Source organism: Somniosus microcephalus, chromosome 16 (assembly GCF_052327205.1).
Source record: "Somniosus microcephalus isolate GS21.2 chromosome 16, FLI_Smic_1.0, whole genome shotgun sequence".
In the NCBI taxonomy this organism is placed as follows: domain Eukaryota; kingdom Metazoa; phylum Chordata; class Chondrichthyes; order Squaliformes; family Somniosidae; genus Somniosus; species Somniosus microcephalus.
In genome coordinates, this window is record NC_141002.1 from 74,987,162 (window position 1) to 75,009,337 (window position 22,176).

The window sequence follows — 22,176 nt, forward strand, 5'->3', positions numbered from 1 at the left end:
TATTACTTGCCTTCTGTGGTAAACCACTGTTATACCTGTCTCTGTCTGTATGTGTATTCCACTAGGTACAGGTCTGGACATGCCTCGGCTGACTCCTCCCACTATTCCAGGTATATAAGTGACTACCTCCCAGTCCCTTAGTATTCTGGACGGGTCGACCATTCGAGACAAGACCTTCATTCTTTAGTTAATAAAAGCCTGATTGTTACTCGCTCAACCTCAGTCTTTTGAGTAATTGATGGTGCATCAATTTTATTAACTAAATTTTTTATAATGGAGAAGATCCTCACACCAGCATGCCTGGACCTGGACAGTCGGGAAGCGGACGCTTCCACCAAGTTTGCTCACTGGCTCACGTGCTTCGAGACATTCCTGACTGCCTCCACTGCGGTCGAAACGGATGCGGACAAACTGTCTGTCCTGTTCTCCAAGGTGAACCACCGAGTGTACTCAGTCATCCGGGACGCGACCTCGTACACAGCCGCCCTCCAGCTCCTCAAGACCCAGTACACGCGCCCTGTGAACGAAGTTTACGCTAGGCACCTTCTGGGGAGTCGCAAGCAACAACCCGGGGAATCGACTGAGGAATACCTCCAAGCACTGTCCGTGCTTGGCCGGGCCTGTGGGTGTAAGGCGGTAACGCCCACTAAGTACATGGAGGAACTGATCCGGGATGCCTTCGTAGCGGGCCACAAGTCCAACTACACCCGACAGCGACTGCTGGAGCAGAGTGACCTCACCCTCGACAAAGCCTCCGACATCGCACTAACGCTGGACGCAGCCTTCCGGGGCATGGATGCCTACTCCTCTGCACCGTGGACGCCGCGGGGAACGACAACCTGGGACACGGTAGGACAGCCCCATAGCACCGTGCCACCCCAGCCACAGCCCAACAACGGCCCAACCACCGCAGCAGTGTCCCAAAGCCAGACAGCAGTATCCCAAGGCCAGAAATGCTACTTCTGTGGCCAGGCCAAACTCCCCAGAGCGCGCTGCCCGGCGAAGAATGTGACCTGCTCGGGCTGCGGGAAAAAGGGACACTATGCCAGCGTCTGCAAGGCCAAAGCCACCCCGAACGCCAGCAGCGCCGCGTGTGGGCCGTGCGAGCCGCCATCTTGGGCCCCCAACAACGCCGCGTGTGGGCCGTGCGGGCCGCCATCTTGGGCCTCCCCAGCCATGTGCGAACCACCGCAGCAGCAGCCATCTTGGACGACTCCAGCCGCATGGGAATCATGGACGCCGCCATCTTGGACACCAGCCGGGACGCAGCAGACCGCCAACCCCCCGCATCTGATACTCGCAGCGACACACCGACCCCTATGCTGGCCTCTGTGACGCTGGACCAAACGAGACCGCACCAGCTAGCTCGGTCCAAAATGGACATTAAGGTAAACGGCCATGCAATAAACTGCCTTTTTGACTCCGGGAGCACAGAGAGCTTCATCCACCCCCGACACGGTGCGGCGTTGCTCTCTCCCAGTCCTGCCTGCGCACCAGCGGATTTCTATGGCCTCCGAGTCCCAGTCAGCGGACATTGGCGGCTACTGCGTGGTGACACTAGTAGTAGACGGGACTGTGTTCAATAATTTTAAACTCCTGGTCCTGCCCGACCTCTGTGCTGCCGTTCTACTGGGGTTGGATTTCCAGTGCCACCTCAAAAGCGTTACGATGGCGTACGGTGGCCCCCTCCCCCCACTCACAGTCCGCAGCCAGCAGCCTCCAAATTGCCCGCCGCGCACCAGATGCAACCTCTCCACACTCAGAGTCCCACCCCCCCCATTGTTTGCTCACCTCACCCCCGACTGTAAGCCCATTGCCACAAAGAGCAGGCGATACAGTGCCGGGGACAGGGTTTTCATCAAAACCGAAGTGGAACGGCTCCTGAAGGAGGGAATTATTGAGGGCAGCTCCAGCCCCTGGCGAGCCCAGGTTGTGGTCGTTAAGACCGGCGAGAAACAACGCCTGGTCATCGACTACAGCCAAACAATAAACCGCTACACCCTGCTGGACGCCTACCCACTCCCCCGCATAGCTGACATGGTCAACCAGATCGCGCAGTACCGCGTCTTTTTGACCATTGACCTGAAATCAGCGTACCACCAGCTCCCCATCAGCCCTGAAGACCGCCAGTATACTGCTTTTGAGGCAAACGGCTGCCTCTATCACTTCCTTAGGGTTCCCTTCGGCGTTACCAACGGGGTCTCCGTCTTCCAAAGGGAGATGGACCGGATGGTCGATCAAAACGAGCTGCAGGCCACTTTCCCTTACCTAGATAATGTGACCATCTGCGGCCATGACTTGCAGGACCATGACGCAAACCTCGAGAAATTCCTCCGCACCGCCCAACTCCTGAACCTGACATATAACAAGGAGAAGTGCATATTCCACACAGACCGCCTCGCCATCCTTGGCTGTGTTGTGGAACATGGGGTCATCGGTCCCGACCCGGACCGGATGCGTCCCCTTATGGAACTCCCACTGCCCCACTGCCTAAAAGCTCTGAAGAGGTGCCTAGGGTTTTTTTTCCTACTACGCTCAGTGGGTCCCTGACTATGCAGACAAAGCCCATCCGCTGATCAAGTCCACCTCTTTTCCCGTGACGGCAGAGGCCCGCTTAGCCTTCCACCGTATCAAGGAAGACATTGCCAAAGCCACCATGCACGCAGTGGACGAATCCATCCCCTTCCAGGTGGAAAGCGATGCGTCCGACTTCGCTCTGGCCACCACCCTTAATCAGGCGGGGAGACCTGTGGCATTCTTCTCACAAACCCTCCAGGGCCCTGAGACCAGACACTCCGCGGTCGAGAAGGAGGCCCAGGCTATCGTAGAGGCTGTGCGTCATTGGAAGCACTACCTGGCCGGAAAACGATTTACCCTGCTCACTGACCAGCGTTCAGTTGCTTTTATGTTCAACAACAAGCAGAGGGGCAAAATCAAAAATGACAAGATCTTGAGGTGGAGAATCGAACTTTCCACCTACAATTACGAGATCTTGTACCGGCCTGGGAAGCTCAATGAACCCCCAGATGCCCTATCGCGTGGCACCTGCGCCAGCGCGCAGATCGATAGGCTGAGGGCCCTCCACAATGACCTCTGCCACCCGGGGGTCACCAGGTTCTTCCACTTCATCAAGGCCCGCAACCTGCCTTACTCCATCGAGGAGGTCAGGACCACGACCAAGAACTGCCAAGTCTGCGCTGAGTGCAAACCGCACTTTTATAGACCAGACAGAGCCCACCTGATAAAAGCCACTCGCCCTTTCGAACGCCTGAGCGTCGATTTCAAAGGGCCTCTCCCCTCCTCCGACCGCAATGTGTACTTCCTCAACATCATTGACGAGTACTCCCGGTTCCCGTTCGCTATCCCCTGCCCGGACATGACCAGTGCCACGGTCATTAAATGTCTGAACAGCCTCTTCACCCTGTTCGGTTTCCCCAGCTATATCCTTAGCGACCGGGGCTCATCGTTTATGAGCGACGAACTCCGCCAGTACCTGCTTGCTAGGGGTATAGCCACAAGCAGGACCACCAGTTACAACCCCCGGGGGAACGGACAGGTGGAAAGAGAGAATGCAACAGTTTGGAAGGCCGCCCTACTAGCCTTAAAGTCTAGGGGCCTTCCGACCTCCCGCTGGCAGGAGGTGCTCCCCGATGCGCTCCACTCGATTCGGTCACTGCTCTGCACTGCCACCAATGCCACCCCTCATGAGAAAATGTTTGTCTTCCCAAGGAAGTCCACATCGGGGACATCGTTACCGCCATGGCTGACGTCCCCAGGGCCGGTACTACTGAGAAGACACATGAGGGCCAATAAAATGGACCCCCTGGTCGAGAGGGTCGACCTCCTCCACGCCAACCCCCAGTACGCTTACATTGCGTACCCGGACGGGCGGGAGGACACAGTCTCCATACGAGACCTCGCACCCTCGGGGACCGCTGTAACCCACTACCCATTACCACCGCCCCCCCCCCCCCCCACGACCCGATATCCAACCCCAGCAGCCGGCTCGCCTTGGACCGTCACCCACGAGGACTACACTCCAGGGCCCCAGCCTACACGGGACGCGACGCCGGAAGCTCCACCACCCCTGCCGTCGCCACATCGATCACAGCGGCAGACAAGACCTCCGGAGAGACTCCAATACATGAACTTTTAAATGCACTTCACCCCGCCGGACTCATTTTTAAACAAGGGGTGAATGTGGTAAACCACTGTTATACCTGTCTGTGTCTGTATGTGTATTCCACTAGGTACAGGTCTGGACATGCCTCGGCTGACTCCTCCCACTATTCCAGGTATATAAGTGACTACCTCCCAGTCCCTTAGTATTCTGGACGGGTCGACCACTCGAGACAAGACCTTCATTCTTTAGTTAATAAAAGCCTGATTGTTACTCGCTCAACCTCAGTCTTTTGAGTAATTGATGGCGCATCACCTTCCTCCATCTGTTGCTGTGCAAGGGTGTGGCTGCAGCTGTTGCTAAGCTACAGAGACACTTGTAACTTGTGGCCATTGTTCTGAACCTGTTGCTAAGCAACAGGGTTTGTTGCTTTATACGGAGCTCTCAGCTCTCGTATCTTTTACTATAGCACTCGGTGATCCGGAATTTTTGATGAACCGGCACCCCGTCGGTGCCGGATAAAAAAATGTTTCCTGTACTCTCAAAATCCACTGCTTTGACCAAACTTTTGTTGAATCTCTTCGAATCTTTCCTTCTTTCGCTCAGCGTTCCTTTTTCTCTTGCACCTCTGTGAAGCTCCTCGGGATGTTTTTCCATGTTAAAGGTGGTATATAAATGTATGTTGTTGCTGTTCGTTCCTTTTTAAACCTCCTATGCACTCTGTCATCTTTCTATGTGCTTTAAGGCACCCATATTCTAAAAATGCCAATGAAAATTCACCACACTAAAAATAAATAGCAATCTTGCAAAAGAAGAGAAAACTATAATGTAGATTTAATAGATTATTTTGGTGCAAATGCTTATTGCTGTTAGAATTTATAGCATAGATGCATTTAAGGGGAAGCTAGGTAAGCACATGAGGGAGAAAGGAATAGAAGGGCTGATAAGGTTAGATGAAGAGGGGTAGGAGGAGGCTCATGTGGAGCATAAATGGCGGCATAGACCAGTTAGACCGAATGGCTTGTTTCTATGCTGTAGACTTGAGGACGATGATGTAATGTGTTGATTCTGTGGCCCATTAAATATGGTAAGCAACTAATATAAGTAATACTGCCAACACAAGATATCTGCAAAGTGCATGTTTACAAAATCCCAGAAGGTGGCTGGCAGCCTGGTCACTGGAGTGGCACGTATCTCTCTCTTTCCTCTTTCCGATGTATCTCCCTTTCCTGTTTGCTTGCAGGAGAAGGTTGTACAAAATGGGCGAGAGTGCATGCAGTCAGAAAAACAAATACCAAAGCTGTGACCCATGACTCCTTGTGAGGAGAAGGCCATGGAGTTCCTGGGCATAGAGAGAGTTGAGGAGGTTGAAGTTGTAAGCCTCCTCCAAGCTCACATCTAGTATCCTACGCTTTTCATTCCTTATCTCCTCGTTCACTCACATTCTCTCCCCACACACAGGGAGCCACAGCAGCATTTCAGTATAATACACTGAAATGTCTTGGCATGTGTAGCTGTGTTTCACGAGGTGCCATACTACAAAAGAAAGAGAAGAAAGACTTGCATTTATATAGCGCCTTTCAGCACCATCGGACATCCCAAAGCACTTCACAGCCAATGAAGTACTTTTTTTTTGATGTGTAGTCACTGTTACAATGTAGGAAACATGGCAACCAATGTGTGCACAGCAAGCTCCCACAAACAGCAATGTGATAATGGCCAGATAATCTGTTTTTGTTATGTTGATTGAGGGATAAATATTGGCCAGGACACCGGGGATAACTCCCCTGCTCTTCTTCGAAATAGTGCCATAGGATCTTTTACGTCCACCTGAGAGGGCAGACGGGACCTCAGGTTAACGTCTTATCTGAAAGTCGGCACCTCTAACAGTACAACCGCCCCTCAGTACTGCACTGGAGTATCAGCCTAGATTTTTGTGCTCAAGTCTCTGGAGTGAGACTTGAACCCACAACCTTCTGACTCCGAGGTGAGGGTGATACCCACTGAGCCACGGCTGACACTATAAACATTATAAAATACGTTCTTCTGCTCCTCTGACATATTCACTCTGGTGGAGGCAGTGAGTTACAGGAAGTAGCTCTTGGTGAAATACAGAGCATGAGTGAGGAAGAACAAATGGAATTGCAGGAGGCACAACCTGCTGGCCAGAGGGTCAGCTCAATGGCTCCTTCAGCTGCTATGCCCAGGGATTCATATCTCCTTCCTACAGACACACTTTGTAGCTCAACATCAGCCATGGAGTCATTCGAGAGTATGCCAAGCACAGTACAGTCTTGGAACATTAATGGAGGAGTCCCCAACCCACATCTGTGCAGTGCTGCATGACCACCTGACTGACTTGCAGACCACTAGGGAGACCCTCTGCAGCAGGTGTGTTAAGTGCAAGCATAGCTTTGGCTGGGGCTCTTGGACTCCCGTCTACAGCAGTGTGCCTTCTCTGAATTCATCATGTTGGGATACCAGATAATGCTGGGCTTGAACAACCTTATTACTGTCTAGTGGTCTCTTCTCACACAGATCACTATGTGAGAGGGAGTGCCCAGCAGCAGGGGAATAACGGGAGCTGGCAGGGACAATGGAGATGCCTCACAGGGTAGATGCCACATCTGTATCTCCCATCCATTCTAGTCAAATGACTACTGAGTATACAAGCCCAGGCAGTTACTGCAGCAATCCCCAAGGTTCCTGTTGCTGTAGGGCCATCTACTGACCAGGCTACTAAGTAACATTTACTAAAAGTTTATAAGCAGTTTAATTTAGGTAATTAGAAAGCTAAAGAAAAGCTTGCCTTTCTGCTATATATTTCAGGTTTGTTGATGGCGAACTTAATGTGTGCTATAATGCACTAGACCGTCATGTTGAAAATGGACTGGGAGATCAAATTGCCATCATTCATGACAGTCCGGTTACTGACACCAAACAATCCATTACCTACAAAGAAGCTTTGGAACAGGTAATGCAGACTTCTCACTAAACTTACTTTGTGCTTAAATGCTAGAGAGTCATTGCCTTCTGGAGCTCACATCAAAGACCCTTCAAGACAGTCCTCATGCTGGTACTGCACCAATAAGGAAGGTGGTTGGTCTCTCTGCCATTCTCTTTGAACAATTTGAAGGTCCTGAGTTGAACAAACTACCTTTAGTCCGTGCTACTACTTTAAGAAAGGGAATATAAGGCGGCAACGCAATATTTATATAGTCACAAGATGTAAAGAAGTATTGGACTCACGGGGATGAGGGCGAGGATGTTTTATACTCGTGCAAGGAAGTTGCCTTAAATCGCTGTCATTGTCTGTGCCCCCTCCATCACATGTATCTCTGACAAGGCATAGGGCAACAATGAGATTAGTTAATGAGACTGGTAGCCGATTTACTATCTCCAGCAAGCATTCTGTACTCTGTCTGGCTTGCCTTGAATACCTCCTCATGCTCCTTCCCCACTGGAATCTCTGCTTGAAGACATTGAACAATGACTCTGTGATTGCAGTGTGTTTGTCTTGTCTTCCTAGTTATGGCTATGATATGTTAACATTTGTGAGTGATGAAAAGGGGTTGCAAGCCTTCATTGGCTTGGTGTTGAATTTTGATTAATCTTCAGTGAAGCACCGTGGTAGTTTGTACTACGTTAAAGGCACAATATAAATACAAGTAGTTGGTTGATCTCACAGATGGAGCTGTTCAGTAATTGTTTTCCTTAGATACTGCCTGTCTTTACAGCTTAGACATTATGGTCCTGTAGACCACCTTCTCACTCTAGTGAGAGGCCAGTGCCTGTGTGTCCTAAGCTCCCTGTTTCTCATCTAAAGGGGTGAAGGCAGCTACGATGGCAGCAAAATCCATGTTGCTGTTCATCTACTTTTGGTGATTTGTTTATCCTGTTAAACAGCACCATCTGTGAAATAATTTAGAGGAGAACTTTCAAGTGATTTGGAAAATACAACGTGACCAATGCTAATTTAATTCCCACTCCCTGTCACCCTGCCACCCCCGCCCCTGCCCCCACCCCAGCTATGCACACCTTTTAGCAGCTTTCCACCCTGATTCTGAGATTGTAAACATATGCCAGTATGGCAGATACTTGCTGGGTGAGGGCACCATACCTACAAACCTACCCTTACTAATGGCCTCTACGATTTCTCTCCTAGAAAGGTTCAGGGCCATTTTATCATGGAGTCAGCTGACTCAGTATTGCTGGTCCCCCACTTGTCCTGGTACTCTCCTTGTAGTTGTGTATTACTGTGGTCCTGCTAAAGTCTAAAAATATGCAGTATTTTCTTGAAATATTTACTTTGAATAGCTTATTTGAATAGCACTATTTGTGCCATTGTCTCTAATAGCATGGTGCTGATGTTAAGTTTTTGCAGGTCTGGTTCCAAGATATGCCACAACTCATCAGGGGAATGGTAGCATAGTGGTAATGTTACTGGACTAGTAATCCAGAGGCCTGGACTAATGATCCAAGAGACGTGAGTTCAAATCCCACCACGGCAGCTGGGGAATTTAAATTCAATTAATTAAATAAATCTGGAATAAAAAGCTAGTACCAGTAATGCTGACCATGAAACTACCGGATTGTTGTAAAAACAAATTTGGTTCACTAATGCCCTTAGGGAAGGAAATCTGTCGTCCTTACCTGGTCTGGCCTATATGTGACTCCAGACCCACAGCAATGTGCCCTCTGAAATGGCCTAGCAAGCCACTCAGTTGTAACAAACCGCTATGAAACAAAATGATAAAAATGAAACCGGACAGACTACCTGACATCGACCTTGGCACCGGCTACGGACGTGGCAACGGCACACCCAGCCCAGTCAACCCTGCAAAGTCCTCCTCACCAACATCTGGGGACTTGTGCCAGAATTGAGAGCTATCCCACAGACCAGCCTGACATAGTAATACTCACAGAATCATACCTTTCAGCCAATGTCCGAAACTCCTCCATCACCATCCCTGGGTATGTCTTTTCCCACCGGCACAGTTGGGAAGAAGCAAACATTGACTCCGGACCCCATGAAGTCTCAGGTCAAGCATGGGCAAGGAAACCTCCTGCTGATTACCACCTACTGCCCTTCCCTCAGCTGATGAATCAGTGCTCCTCCATGTTGAACACCACTTGGAAGAAGCACTGAGTAAGGGCACAGAATCTACTCTGGGTGGGGGACTTCAGTGTCCATAACCAAGAGTGGCTCGGTAGCACCACTACTGACTGAGTTGGCCGAGTCCGGAAGGACATAGCTGCCAGTCTGGGCCTGCAACAGGTGGTGAGAGAATCAACACAAGGGAAAAACCTACTTGACCTCGTCCTCACCAATCTACCTGTCACAGATGCATCTGTCCATGACAGTATTCATGATGTGGAGATGCCGGTGTTGGACTGGGGTGGACAAATATAAGAAGTCACACAACAACAGGTTATAGTCCAACAGCTTTATTTGAAATCATGACAGTATTGCTATTGACCACCGCATAGTCATTGTGGAGACAAAGTCCCGTCTTCACACTGAGGACACGTGTTGTGTGGCACTACCACCATGCTAAATGGGATAGATTCAGAACAGATCTAGCAGCTCAAAACTGGGCATCCATGATGTGCTGTGATGTGCTATTATTCTGCAGCAGCAGAATTGTATTCCACCACAATCTGTAAACTCATGGTGGCATATCCCTCACTCTACCATTACCATCAAGCCAGGAGACCAACCCTGGTTCAATGAGGAGTGTAGAAGAGCATGCCAGGAGCAGCACAAGGCGTACCTAAAAATGAGGTGCCAACCTGGGGAAGCTGCAACACAGGACTACATGCATGCTAAAAAGCGGAAGCAGCATGCTATAGACAGGGCTAAGCGATCCCACAATTAACGGATCAGATCAAAGCTCTGCAGTCCTGCCACATCCAGTCGTGAATGGTGGTGGACCATTAAACAACTAACGGGAGGAGGAGGCGCCATGAATATCCCCATCCTCAATAATGGTGGAGCCCAGCACGTGAGTGCAAAAGACAAGGCTGAAGCATTTGCAACCATCTTCAGCCAGAAGTGCCGAGTGGATGATCCATATCGGCCTCTTCCTGGGGTCCTCACCATCACAGAAGCCAGTCTTCAGCCAATTCGATTCATTCCACGTGATATCAAGAAACAGCTGAGCGCACTGGATACAGCAAAGGCCCTGACAACATCCCGGCTATCGTGCTGAAGACTTATGCTCCAGAACTAGCCGCACCTCTAGCCAAGCTGTTCCAGTACAGCCACAACACTGGCATCTATCCGACAATGTGGAAAACTGCCCAGGTATGTCCTGTCCACAAAAAGCAGGATAAATCCAATCCGGCCAATTACCGCCCCATCAGTCTACTCGCAATCATCAACAAAGTGATGGAAGGTGTCATCGACAGTGCTATCAAGTGGCACTTACTCACCAATAACCTGCTCACTGATGCCCAGTTTGGGTTCTGCCAAGACCACTCGGCTGCCGACCTCATTACAGTCTTGGTCCAAACATGGACAAAGGAGCTGAATTCCAGCGGTGAGGTGAGAGTGGCTGCCCTTGACATCAAGGCAGCATTTTACCGAGTGTGGCATGAAGGAGCCCTAGTAAAACTGAAGTCAATGGGAATGGCGGGGGGGGGGGGGGGCGGGGTTGGGGGGAGACTCTCCACTGGCTGGAGTCATACCTAGCACAAAGGAAGATGGTTGCACCAGGACATCACTGCAGGAGTTCCTCAGGGCAGTGTCCTAGCTCAATCTTCTTCAGCTGCTTCATCAATGACCTTCCCTCCAACATAAGGTCAGAAATGGGGATGTTCGCTGATGACTGCACAGTGTTCAGTGCCATTCACAACTCCTCAGATAACGAAGCAGTCCATGCCCGCTTGCAACAAGACCTGGACGACGTTCATGCTTGGGCTGATAAGTGGCAGGTATCATTCGCGCCACAGAAGTGCCAGGCAATGACTATCTCCAACAAGTGAGAGTCTAACCACCGCCCTTTGACATTCAATGGCATTACCATTGCCGAATTCCCCACCAACATCCACATCCTGGGGGGTCACCATTGACTAGAAACTTAATTGGACCAGGCACCTAAATACTGTGGCAACAAGAGCAGGTCAGAGGCTAAGTATTCTGTGGCGAGTGTCTCACCTCCTGACTCCCCAAAGCCTTTCTACCATCTACAAGGCACAAGTAAGGAGTGTGATGGAATACTCTCCACTTGCCTGGATGAGTACAGCTCTAACAACACTCGAGAAGCTCGACACCATCCAAGACAAAGCAGCCCGCTTGATTGGCATCCCATCTACCACCTTGAACATTCACTCCCTCCACCACCGGCGTACCGTGGCTGCAGTGTGTACCATCTACAAGATGCACTGCAGCAACTCGCCAAGGCTTCTTCAGCAGCACCTCCCAAACCTGTGATCTCTTCCACCTAGTAGGACAAGGGCAGCAGATGCATGGGAACACCATCACCTCCAAGTTCCCCTCCAAGTCACACACCATCCTGACATGGAAGTATATCGCTGATACTTCATCGTTGCTAGATCAAAATCCTGAAACGTCCTCCCTAACAGCACTGTGGGAGTACCTTCGTCACACGGACTGCAGCGGTTCAAGGAGGTGGCTCAACCCCAACTTCTCGAGGGCAATTGGAGATGGGCAATAAATGCTGGCCTCGCCAGCGACGCCCACATTCCATAAATAAATTTTTAAAAAGTAGTTTCCTTGGTGAAATGTAGCCTCCTCTGAAGGGGAGATAACTCTCAACTACGATCAACATATTGCCTTGAGCAGCACTGAGTTCTGATGGTCCTCCTTTTCAGACCGTGAATCTCCTTGGGTCTTGTACTTCCCACCCTCCTCCGTAAACAACACATCCAGCAGCGCGACACTTGCTGCTGCATTTGTGCTATATTGTGAATTGAAAAGAGTTGAGTTTCTCCTTTTATATTGTGTCTGTGCTGGGCCACGGCCATTTCGCCCCTGCTGCTTTAATGCTACCTTTGTACTTGATATAATTAATGCGATGTGGACTGGAAAGGGGAGAAGCAAATTTATACTTCTGATGCTTAACAAGCCCAAAAAGACTGTTAACGCAGGGTCTATGTGCCAAGTAATTTAAAAAAAAAAGGGAGGGAGGAACTTAAAACAATCACTATCACTAGAGAAGAAGTACTAGGCAAACTAATGAGACTAAAGGCTGACAAGTCCCCTAGACCTGATGGCCTGCATCCTAGGGTCTTAAAAGAAGTGGCTACAGAGATAGTGGATGCATTGGTTGTAATTTTCCAATCCGCTGGAAAAGTCCCAGCGGATTAGAAAACCACAAATGTAATTCCCCTATTAAAGAAAGGAGGGAGACAGAAAGCAGGAAACTGTAGACCAGTTAGTCTAATATCTGTCATTGGGAAAATGCTGGTATCCATTATTAAGGAAGTAATAGCAGGACATTTAGAAAATCATAATACAATCAAACAGAGTCAACATGGTTTTATGAAAGGGAAATAGTGTTTGACAAATTTACTAGAGTTCTTTGAGGATGTAATGAGCAGGGTGGATAAAGGGGAACCAGTGGATCTGGTGTATTTGGATTTCCAGAAGGCTTTTGATAAGGTGCCATATAAAAGGTTACTGCACAAGATAAGAGCTCACTGAGTTGGGGGTAATAATATTAGCATGGATAGAGGATTGGCTAACTAACAGAAAACAGAGAGTCGGGATAAATGGGTCATTTTCAGGTTGGCAAACTGTAACTAGTGGGGTGCCGCAGGGATCAGTGCTGGGGCCTCAACTATTTACAATCTATATTAATGACTTGGATGAAGGGACCGAGTGTACTGTAGCCAAATTTGCTGATGATACAAAGGTAGGTGGGAAAGCAAGTTGTGAGGAGCACACAGAGTCTGCAAAGGGTAATAGATAGGTTAAGTGAGTGGGCAAAAATTTGGCAGATGGAATATAATGTGGGAAAATGTGAGATTATCCACTTTGGTAGGAAGAATAAAAAAGCAAATGATTATTTAAATGGAGAGAGACTACAGAATGCTGCGGTACAGAGGGATCTGGGGGTCCTCGTACAAGAAACACAAAAAGTTAGCATGAAGGTACAGCAAGTAATTAGGAAGGCAAATGGAATGTTGGCCTTTATTGCAAGGGGCATGAAGTATAAAAGTAGGGAAGTCTTGCCACAACTGTAAAGGGCACTGGTGAGACCACATCTGGAGTACTGCATGCAGTTTTGGCCTTATTTAAGGAGGGATATATTTGCATTAGAGGCAGTTCAGAGAAGGTTCACTAGGTTGATTCCTGAGATGAAGGGGTTGTCTTATGAAGAAAGGTTGGGCCTATACTCATTGGAGCTTAAAAGAATGAGAGGTGATCTTATTGAAAGAGATAAGATTCTGAGGGGGCTTGACAGGGTAGATGCAGGGAGGATATTTCCCCTCGAACGGGAATCTCGAACTAGGGGGCATAGTTTCAGAATAAGGGGTCGCCTATTTAAAACTGAGATGAGGAGGAATTTCTCCTCAGAGGGTCGTGAATCTTTGGAATTCTCTATCCCAGAGAGCTGTGGAGGTGGAGTCATTGAATATATTCAAGGCGGAGATAGACAGATTTTTGAGTTACAAGGGGGTCAAGGGTTATGGGGAACCGGTGGGAAAGTGGAGTTGAGGCCAAGATCAGATCAGCCATGATCTTATTGAACAGCTGAGCAGGCTCGCGGGGCCAAATGGCTTACTCCTGCTCCTATTTCTTATGTTCTTAACCATATCCCCACAGCCTGTGTTTCTCGAATGAAAAAGCCCCAATTCCTTCAGCCACCAAGTTCTTCAGCTCATGCCAAGAGCCACAAAACTAGGTATTTTAGTCACCCTGCTTTATACTTTCTCCAAAGCCTTAATATCCTCTGCCATGTGTGGGGACCAAAATTGGGCACAGTACTCCAAATTCAGCCATACCAAGGCCTTATACAGTCTAAGTTCCAATCTGGTTTCCGCCCCTGCCACAGTACCGAAACAGCTCTCGTCAAAGTCACAAATGACATCCTTTGTGACTGTGACAAAGGTAAACTAACCTTCCTCATCCTTCTTGACTTGTCTACAGCCTTTGACACGTTGACCACTCCATCCTTCTCCAACACCTCTCCACCGTCGTCCAGCTGGATGGGACTGCACTCAGCTGGTTCCATTCTTATCTATCTAATCGTAGCCAGAGAATCACCTGCAATGGCTTCTCTTCCCGATCCTGCCTCGTAATCTCAGGTATCCCCCAAGGATCTATCCTTGGCCCCCTCCCATTTCTCATCTACATGTTGCCCCTTGGCAACATCATCCAAAAACACAGCGTCAGTTTCCACATATACGCTGACAACATCCAGCTCTACCTCACCACCACTTCTCTTGACCCCTCTACTGTCTCTAAATTGTCAGACTGTTGTCCGACATCCAGTTCTGGATGAGCAGAAATTTTCTCCAATTAAATATCGGGAAGACACAAGCCATTGTTTTCGGTCCCCGCCACAAACTCCGTTCCCTAGCCACTGACTCCATCCCTCTCCCTAACATCTGTCTGAGGCTGAACCACACTGTTCGCAACCTTGGTGTCATATTTGACCTTGAAATGGGCTTCCAACCACATATCCGTGACATAACGAAGACCGCCTATTTCCACCTCTGTAACATCGCCCGTCTCCACCCTTGCTTCAGCTCATCCGCTGCTGAAACCTTCATCCGTGCCTTTGTTACCTCTAGACTTGAAACTTTCAATGCACTCCTGGCTGGCCTCTCTCATTCTACCCTACGCAAACTTGAGTTAATCCAAAACTCGGCTGCCTGTGTCCTAACTCGCACCAAGTCCCGTTCACCCATCATCCCTGTGCTCGCTGACCTAGGTTGGCTCCCGGTTAAGCAACACCTCGATTTCAAAATTCTCATCCTTGTTTCCAAATCCCAACATGGCCTCGCCCCTCCGTATCTCTGTAATCCCCTCCGGCCCCACAACCCCGAGATATCTGCGCTCCTCTAATTCTGCCCTCTTGAGCATCCCTGATTATAATTGCTCAACCATTGGTGGCCATGCCTTCTGTTGCCTAGGCCCTAAGCTCTGGAATTCCCTGCCTAAAACTCTCCGCCTCTCTTTCCTCCTTTTTAAGACGCTCCTTAAAACCTACCTCTTTGACCAAGCTTTTGGTCACCTGCCCTAATTTCACCTTATGTGGCTCAGTGTCAAATTTTGTGTCTTCTAATACTCCTGTGAAGCACCTTGGGATGTTTTACAACACGTTGTTGTTGTATTATGCTAATACACAAAATTACCAAACATTAGAGCACACGTAATATGCGCATTAGCTCTAACACATGGAACAATTTTGCACCCTCAATAAGTTCAAAATATTTGTGCAGAAATGCTCCTACAGTCACTGACGAGTTAACAAATTGATGCTGACGATTCACACCATAGCACATAAAGGATTGTGGGTGAGGGTGGAGGTGGGGATGAGGAGGTTCAACTCTTTTCTCTTCTAACACCCAGAGTATACCAATTTACTGTAACTGCAATACATTTTGCATTCATCAAAAAAAAAATGTTTGGCAGAACAAACCTAGTTTTTCCGTGCAAGCCAACTTGTTTCAGGCATAAGCATCAGCTTAACATTGAACAATAGTTAATCTTTAATAGATACACTAATATTATTATGATTGCACAAGAGAATTTTACTGACTTTGTAATACCGATAGGATTAGAGCATCGATTTTATCTCTTCTCCGAACCAAGCCAAACTTTCTGTATCAGGGATTCCACTGCTTGTAAATGTGTCTGATTGGGTCCCATGCAATTTGAGTATTCAACAGTTTATAATTTTCATCTCCATATAGCTAGGAGTGCATTCGAAGGTTGTTCATTAATCAAGGAGTTCTGTTATCTCAAAGTACAAGAATGATCTTGAAGAAATAATCTAAACTTTGAGCAGCCTTCTTTCATATCTATATTTATAAAAGGATCCCTCTGTCTGTTTCTGTCTGTCTCTGTCTGTCTCTGTCTGCTATACACTCAAAAGTTATAGAGCGTACCTACACATATGTTATATCAAAAGAAAGGTTATGATTAGGGGAGTGTCATAGGCATATTTACTTTTTGGTCAGACAAAAATTGTTCGGACAGTATACAAAAAACGTTCAAAAATCTGCTCATTAGCGGTTGACCAATCCTACCGCTCATTAGCATTGAGTGATGTAATGGTTGACCAATCCTACAGTTCAGTGACCTGATGGTTGACCAATCGGTGTGTCACGGGCGGGACCTAATCCTGCAGCCTCCCGAAACGTTGCCGCCATTTTTTCCCCTGCTTTTACCAGCTGCGGCGGCCCGCCGGAGCGGGAGGTGAGTTGGGGTCACTCGGGCCCATGGGGTCACTCGGGCCGGGCCTGACAACCGCTCGGCCCGAGACACAGAGCGGGGGAGCGGCAGCGGCTGGCTGTCAACCGCGCGGCCCTCTAAACTGCCCTGGCAACGCCGGGCCCCCCCAGCTAGTTGTTATATAAAGTTGAGAAATTTAATTCGGGTGAAATTGTTAAATCTCATAGCCTGCTCATTGGGGGAGGGGGGCCAGGGGAGATCGGAAGGGGATCCGATTGCGGGGGGTTGGTGAGGCACAGACGCTGGATCCAGCAGGTAAATGGAAAGGCACTTGTCCCCTGAATCCAGCAGTCATCGCCTTCCTTTAGCTGCTCGGTTCCCCGAGGCCTGGGAAACTCTCCCGCCCAGAGTTAAATTTAAAATGGAGCCTCAAAATGAGGCATGCAGCCTCATTATAAAATTTAAAGTGCCAACCTGTCTCCTGAGAGCGGGTTGGTCGCCCGCCCCCCCATCTCTCCTCCATTAAAATCGGAAGGGGCGGATTGGAGGTGGGTTGGGGTCGGGATTCAGATTTCTACCACTTTAACCTCCCACCCGACCCAAACTCACCCGTTTTTTTTGCAGTTAAAATTCCCCCCATAGCTCCCAATCTGACACTTCCTCTTCGAAGGCTCCCACTCTGCAGTCCCCCAATCATTAATATACAGGAATCTTTAAATGCAATTTTCATTTATTAAATCTTAATAAGTGGAAATAAATTGAAAAGTAGTACCAGATTATGTAGCTTTATACTTTAGCAGAGAATAATGTGTGTTTTGATTCCCTGATTCTCCAGTGCGATGAAGCTGTGATGCAATGAATCATACATTGGAACTCACTGTGATTAATCTCCCTGTGGACTGAGGTTTGAACTGTGGATTTTACACTTTAAATTCCTAATTTCAAAAACAATACCAGTCCTTCATTTGTCAAAGGATATAATTTAAAGATTTATCAGGCTTACTGTGTTTGGACACCGTAACCAAATGAGATGGCATGCCCTTGAAAATAAACTAAACACAGTTCTCTTGTTCAATTTCATATGTTATAGCTGAGTATATATGGTAAGTGTTGATTTGATTGACTCTGTACTGCTTGAAATAGTAAGAAAAAGCATTTAATTTTTTTTTTACAACAAAGTAACTTTCATTTCATTCTGGAAGTAATCGTTGGTGTTCAGTTTTTAAAACATCTCTTTTTTTTTTAAACTGTAGGTTTCACGGTTGGCTGGTGTCCTGGTCAAACAAGGAGTAAAGAAGGGGGATTGTGTCACCATTTATATGCCAATGATCCCACAAGCGATGTACACGATGTTGGCTTGTGCTAGAATTGGAGCCATACACAGCTTGGTATTCGGTGGCTTTGCATCAAAAGAGCTTTCTGCTCGCATTAACCATGCTAAGGTAATGAGTTAAAATGAGTAACATCTGATAAAAATATAATGTTGGGAACTCAGTATAGTACAAACTGAATTCCAGTATAAACAAATTGCGCATTGCAATCTGGGCTAAAATTTGGAACTAAGAGCTGATGATAAATACCAGACAAGCAATTGCTTTTGGATGTGTAGGACTGTAAGGGATTGAATAGATTTAGTATCGTAAATTATCGTACAGGACTAAAGCTGCTGTGCCTCATAGTTCAATATTATTTTGTACATAATTTAAATCCCTAGTTTAGTTATTTTAAAGTATTGTGCATTTGACAGTTTTGTGCAAATATGTGGGGCTTGAAATTTTGCTAATGGCCCCATTTTATAAGCCCCGTACCCTGATCAACTCAGATCATAAATGTCACATGAACTAGAATATCTTTACCATGAAAGAAAATAAGCTTGGATCTGACCTACAACCCAAAGAGCAGTTAAACTTTGACTTCACCCCACGTTTACTTAACAGAAATTAGACTTTGTGGACTTGAAGCAAGGCAGCATCACCTCAGCAACTAAATAATACATTATACATTACATGGGTTTAGAGTTCCCGTCCTTCTGAAACATTAACTCTCTTTCTCTCTTCGCAGATGCTGCCTGACCTCAGTATTTCCAGCATTTTCTGTTTTTATTTCAGATTTCCAGCATGTGCAGTATTTTGCTTTTGGACTGACTTTTATCTATTTTGTTTCAGTGTGACACAGAGATTTGAAATGTGATTGACAGAAAATGAACCCCGAAGGGGTTCTCCCAATAAAGATGCCGCAGTCCAAGGGGGCACAGGTCAGAGACTGGGCCGTGATTTCCCCAACCTCGGCGGGTCCGTGGCGGGCGACGTTGGTGGCGGGTCCTGACCCTGCTGCTGGCTCCAGCCCACTGTCCAAAATGATTTTCCCCTGGTTGGGCTTGTTAAGCCCCACCCAGTGCGTTTGCCAGCCAATTGAAGGAAGCGGGCCTGATGACATCATTTGATGACGCGTCATCAGCTGGTTTCCTTAAAGGGATCATGTGCAAATTGATTTTGATAGTTGTGCTGTCAGTGTCTACAATGCTGAGGTGCTGCAAGCCCTGACGAGCACTGTAGAGAGGTGCACGGCTGCACCCAGGCTCTCCCATGACTCCCTCCATATGTCACAGCACGCAGGGAGGGTCTCTTCCCTTCCAATGGGCGGAAGAGACCTCCCCAGGAGACCAACACAGCCTGGTTGCTCATTGCACAGGAGGACACAAGCAGGGATGTTGTCAGGAGGACCAGGCTGCAGTGGCGCAAACCTTTCAATGATTTAGTTAGATCATGAAACGTTAGTACAGAGCCACACTCAACCTCATCCTGCTGTGCCACTCATCACATCCCCATCACTCTGCCTTCCCTACCCTACTCCTGCACATCATTACTCACACCAACTTACCTTGCACCTCCACCCATCCCTCTCTATCTACATCACCACATCCCCATCTCACTAGCCACCCCTCACACTCACCCTCATCCTAGTGCAATCATACCAACTAACAACACACAAGGGTAGGCACTTGGGTGTTTTATGCAATGTTAATGTAAAGTTTCTGTTATAGAGGTGTCAAACATTGAAACCTTTATTTTCACCACTTTATACGTTCTTGGACAGATTTGTGTGCACCTTTGGAAGTGGCGTAGTGAGTTGCAGTGAATGGTGAGACATAACGGCACCCCCTGCAATGGTGATGAGTGTGAAAGCAATGGCTTGGACATTATAGGAATGCTTTATGGTGTTGGTGTGGGATGGTGCCAACCTGGTGCATCATGTGGCAGCCAGGGTGTACAGCATCAAGTGAAGTAAATCTGGCCATGGTGAGGCCATCCCTGGCCTCCCGGGCAGCAATGTGGTCAGGTGCTGATGCACTCTGTCCTGTGCAGCATCAGTTGATTGTGGAGAAGGTTGGTGTTGATGGTGCTGCTGGTGTTGGGGCTGATCGTGGTGCGATTCTGAGGACCAAGGTGAGAGAGTATAAAGGGCACCGATGCTGATGTAATAGATGCCAGGTGAGGTTGAGATGACAGAAGTGATCTGTCAATGGTGAGAGAGGTTATTCCAATGAGGTGACTACATAGAGAGTTTACTCCAAACACTTGCAACCTACATAAAGCTCAATCTGTCTTCCAAATGCAGTAAGCAACAGCTTCTGATCTTGAAGTAAACAGCTGTGAGATGTGAGCTTTTATAGCACATTTGCAGCTGTCAAGGAATGAGATGATTCCATGGCCATTGAACTCCCGACCTGCATGATCCCCGTGCAGCATGGACCCTGTGGGCGACCTCGTAAAATGTAAAGGTGAGCTCAAAATACTTAATGGGCTGTTAACAAGGTCATAATGACCTGAATTGCCTTCCCTGCCGCTGCCTGTCGGGTCTGTTCAGCATTGACAGACCCGACGTTTGGGAAAGCCGCGTGGCGGCGGGTTGACAGCGTGGTCCCGACCCGCTGTCAAAAAAAAAATGTTCCTACCTGACCCACCACCCAACACGCCTGCTGACCCCCTGAAAAATTCCCCCCAGGTGACAGCAGTCCAATCTTTGATACCTATGATTCCTCGCTTAAAGTGCGGGATTGTGGTATTACTTATTTGATGTACTGTTATTATCAAATACTAAAGCATCTCCTATTGTGCTGCTTGCAGTAAATCAGAAGATGCGCACTTTTTATATATTGCACTGTAGGAATGTTTAGTTCCTATCCAAAGACTGAGGTCCATTCAGGTGATCAAACAAAACAAAGTTTAATGGAAACTTAACAGGTTTAAACAAGTAACTACAGGAGAACATAGAGTGTAGGTCTGCTCAGTTCGGAGGCTCCACGAGGACTGCTAGGGTGGTCCCGTGATTGACGTCATGACGTCATCACGTTCTTCCCGCCAGTGGAGGATCACGTGATGAACGGCGTGACGTCATCGCGTTTACCCGTGCTGTTAAAGTAATCACGCTCTGAACAAGTAAACAGTATAAATAAAGATACAGACTCAGGCTGTAGCTTACATGTTGTTAAAGGGAATTATATACAAACGATCTGAGTCCTTTAGTTGCTCCGCCACATGCGCCCCCCCAGAATTGTCTTTAACAGCAAAAGTGAGATGGCGAGGAGGCCGGACAAGCCTGTCCGAGCGACTTCTGTAACCCTGAGGTGGAAGCTGATGGACGATGGTCAAGCTGGCGGGCGGTTGTGGTGGATCTGGCACGGCGACTATGGGCGGTCGGCCACGTTTTGGCGGTTGAGCGATCTCGACTGGGCGGTCCAGGTCTAAGTGTGCCGGCTTCAACCGGTCGACTGAAATGTGGTCCGGTTTACCTCAGCTATCGACCGCAAAGGTTTTGTCTCCCGGCTCTATGACGCGGAAGGGACCAGTGTAAGGAGGCTTGAGCAGATCCCGGTGAGTGTCGTGGCGTATAAACACGTACTCGGCGCTTTTCAGCTCAGTTGGGACGTGGGAGCTCTGTAAGCCGTGATGCGATGTAGGCACTGGAGCGAAACATCTGGCTGCTTCCTGGTGGCTGATGAGTTGCTGGGATGCGGACCATGGCTCTGTTGGAGACGGGAGGAAATCCCCTGGTACTCGCAGTGGCTGGCCGTATACGAGTTCCGCCGAGGACGATTGTAAATCTTCTTTGGGCGCCGTGCGAAGACCCAAAAGGACCCATGGAAGTCTGTCCACCCATCCCGCGCCTTGAAGACTGGCCTGCAGAGCGGCTTTGAGCGACCTGTGGAATCGCTCACACAGGCCGTTTGCTTGTGGATGATAGGCGGTGGTGCGATGTAGTTTGGTGCCGAGCCCCTGAGCCACAGCGTTCCAGAGCTCAGAGGAAAACTGCGGTCCACGATCGGAAGAGATGTCCGCCGGTACCCCGAAACGAGCAACCCAAGAGGAGATGAAAGCTCTGGCTACGTCTGCCGAAGTGGTGGAAACCAAAGGAACTGCCTCTGGCCATCTAGTGGTGCGGTCTACCATTGTGAGGATGTGTGTAAAACCTTGAGAAGGTGGAAGCGGCCCCACGAGGTCTACATTCACGTGGTCGAATCGACGCTCCGGAACAGCGAAAGTGGCCAATGGAGCTTTTACATGACGCTGTCCCTTGGTCTTTTGGCAGACCACGCAGGTGTTGGCCCAGTCGCGGACATCCATGTGCATACTCCTCCAGATGAATTTTGACGACATCAGCCTTTGCGAGGCCTTCATGCCAGGGT

At 48.4% G+C, this 22,176-nt stretch overlaps 1 protein-coding gene across 3 annotated transcripts in view; it reads left to right on the top strand.

Moving 5' to 3' along the window:
• Positions 1-22,176, top strand: part of acss3 (acyl-CoA synthetase short chain family member 3) — a 125,768-nt gene that overhangs the window by 18,185 nt on the left and 85,407 nt on the right. For all 3 annotated transcript variants that reach the window (XM_086009284.1, XM_086009285.1, XM_086009286.1), the window contains exons 2-3: positions 6,950-7,094; positions 17,744-17,932. In XM_086009284.1, the coding sequence (XP_085865410.1) occupies positions 6,950-7,094; positions 17,744-17,932 (334 nt within the window). The remainder of the gene's footprint in view (positions 1-6,949; positions 7,095-17,743; positions 17,933-22,176) is intronic.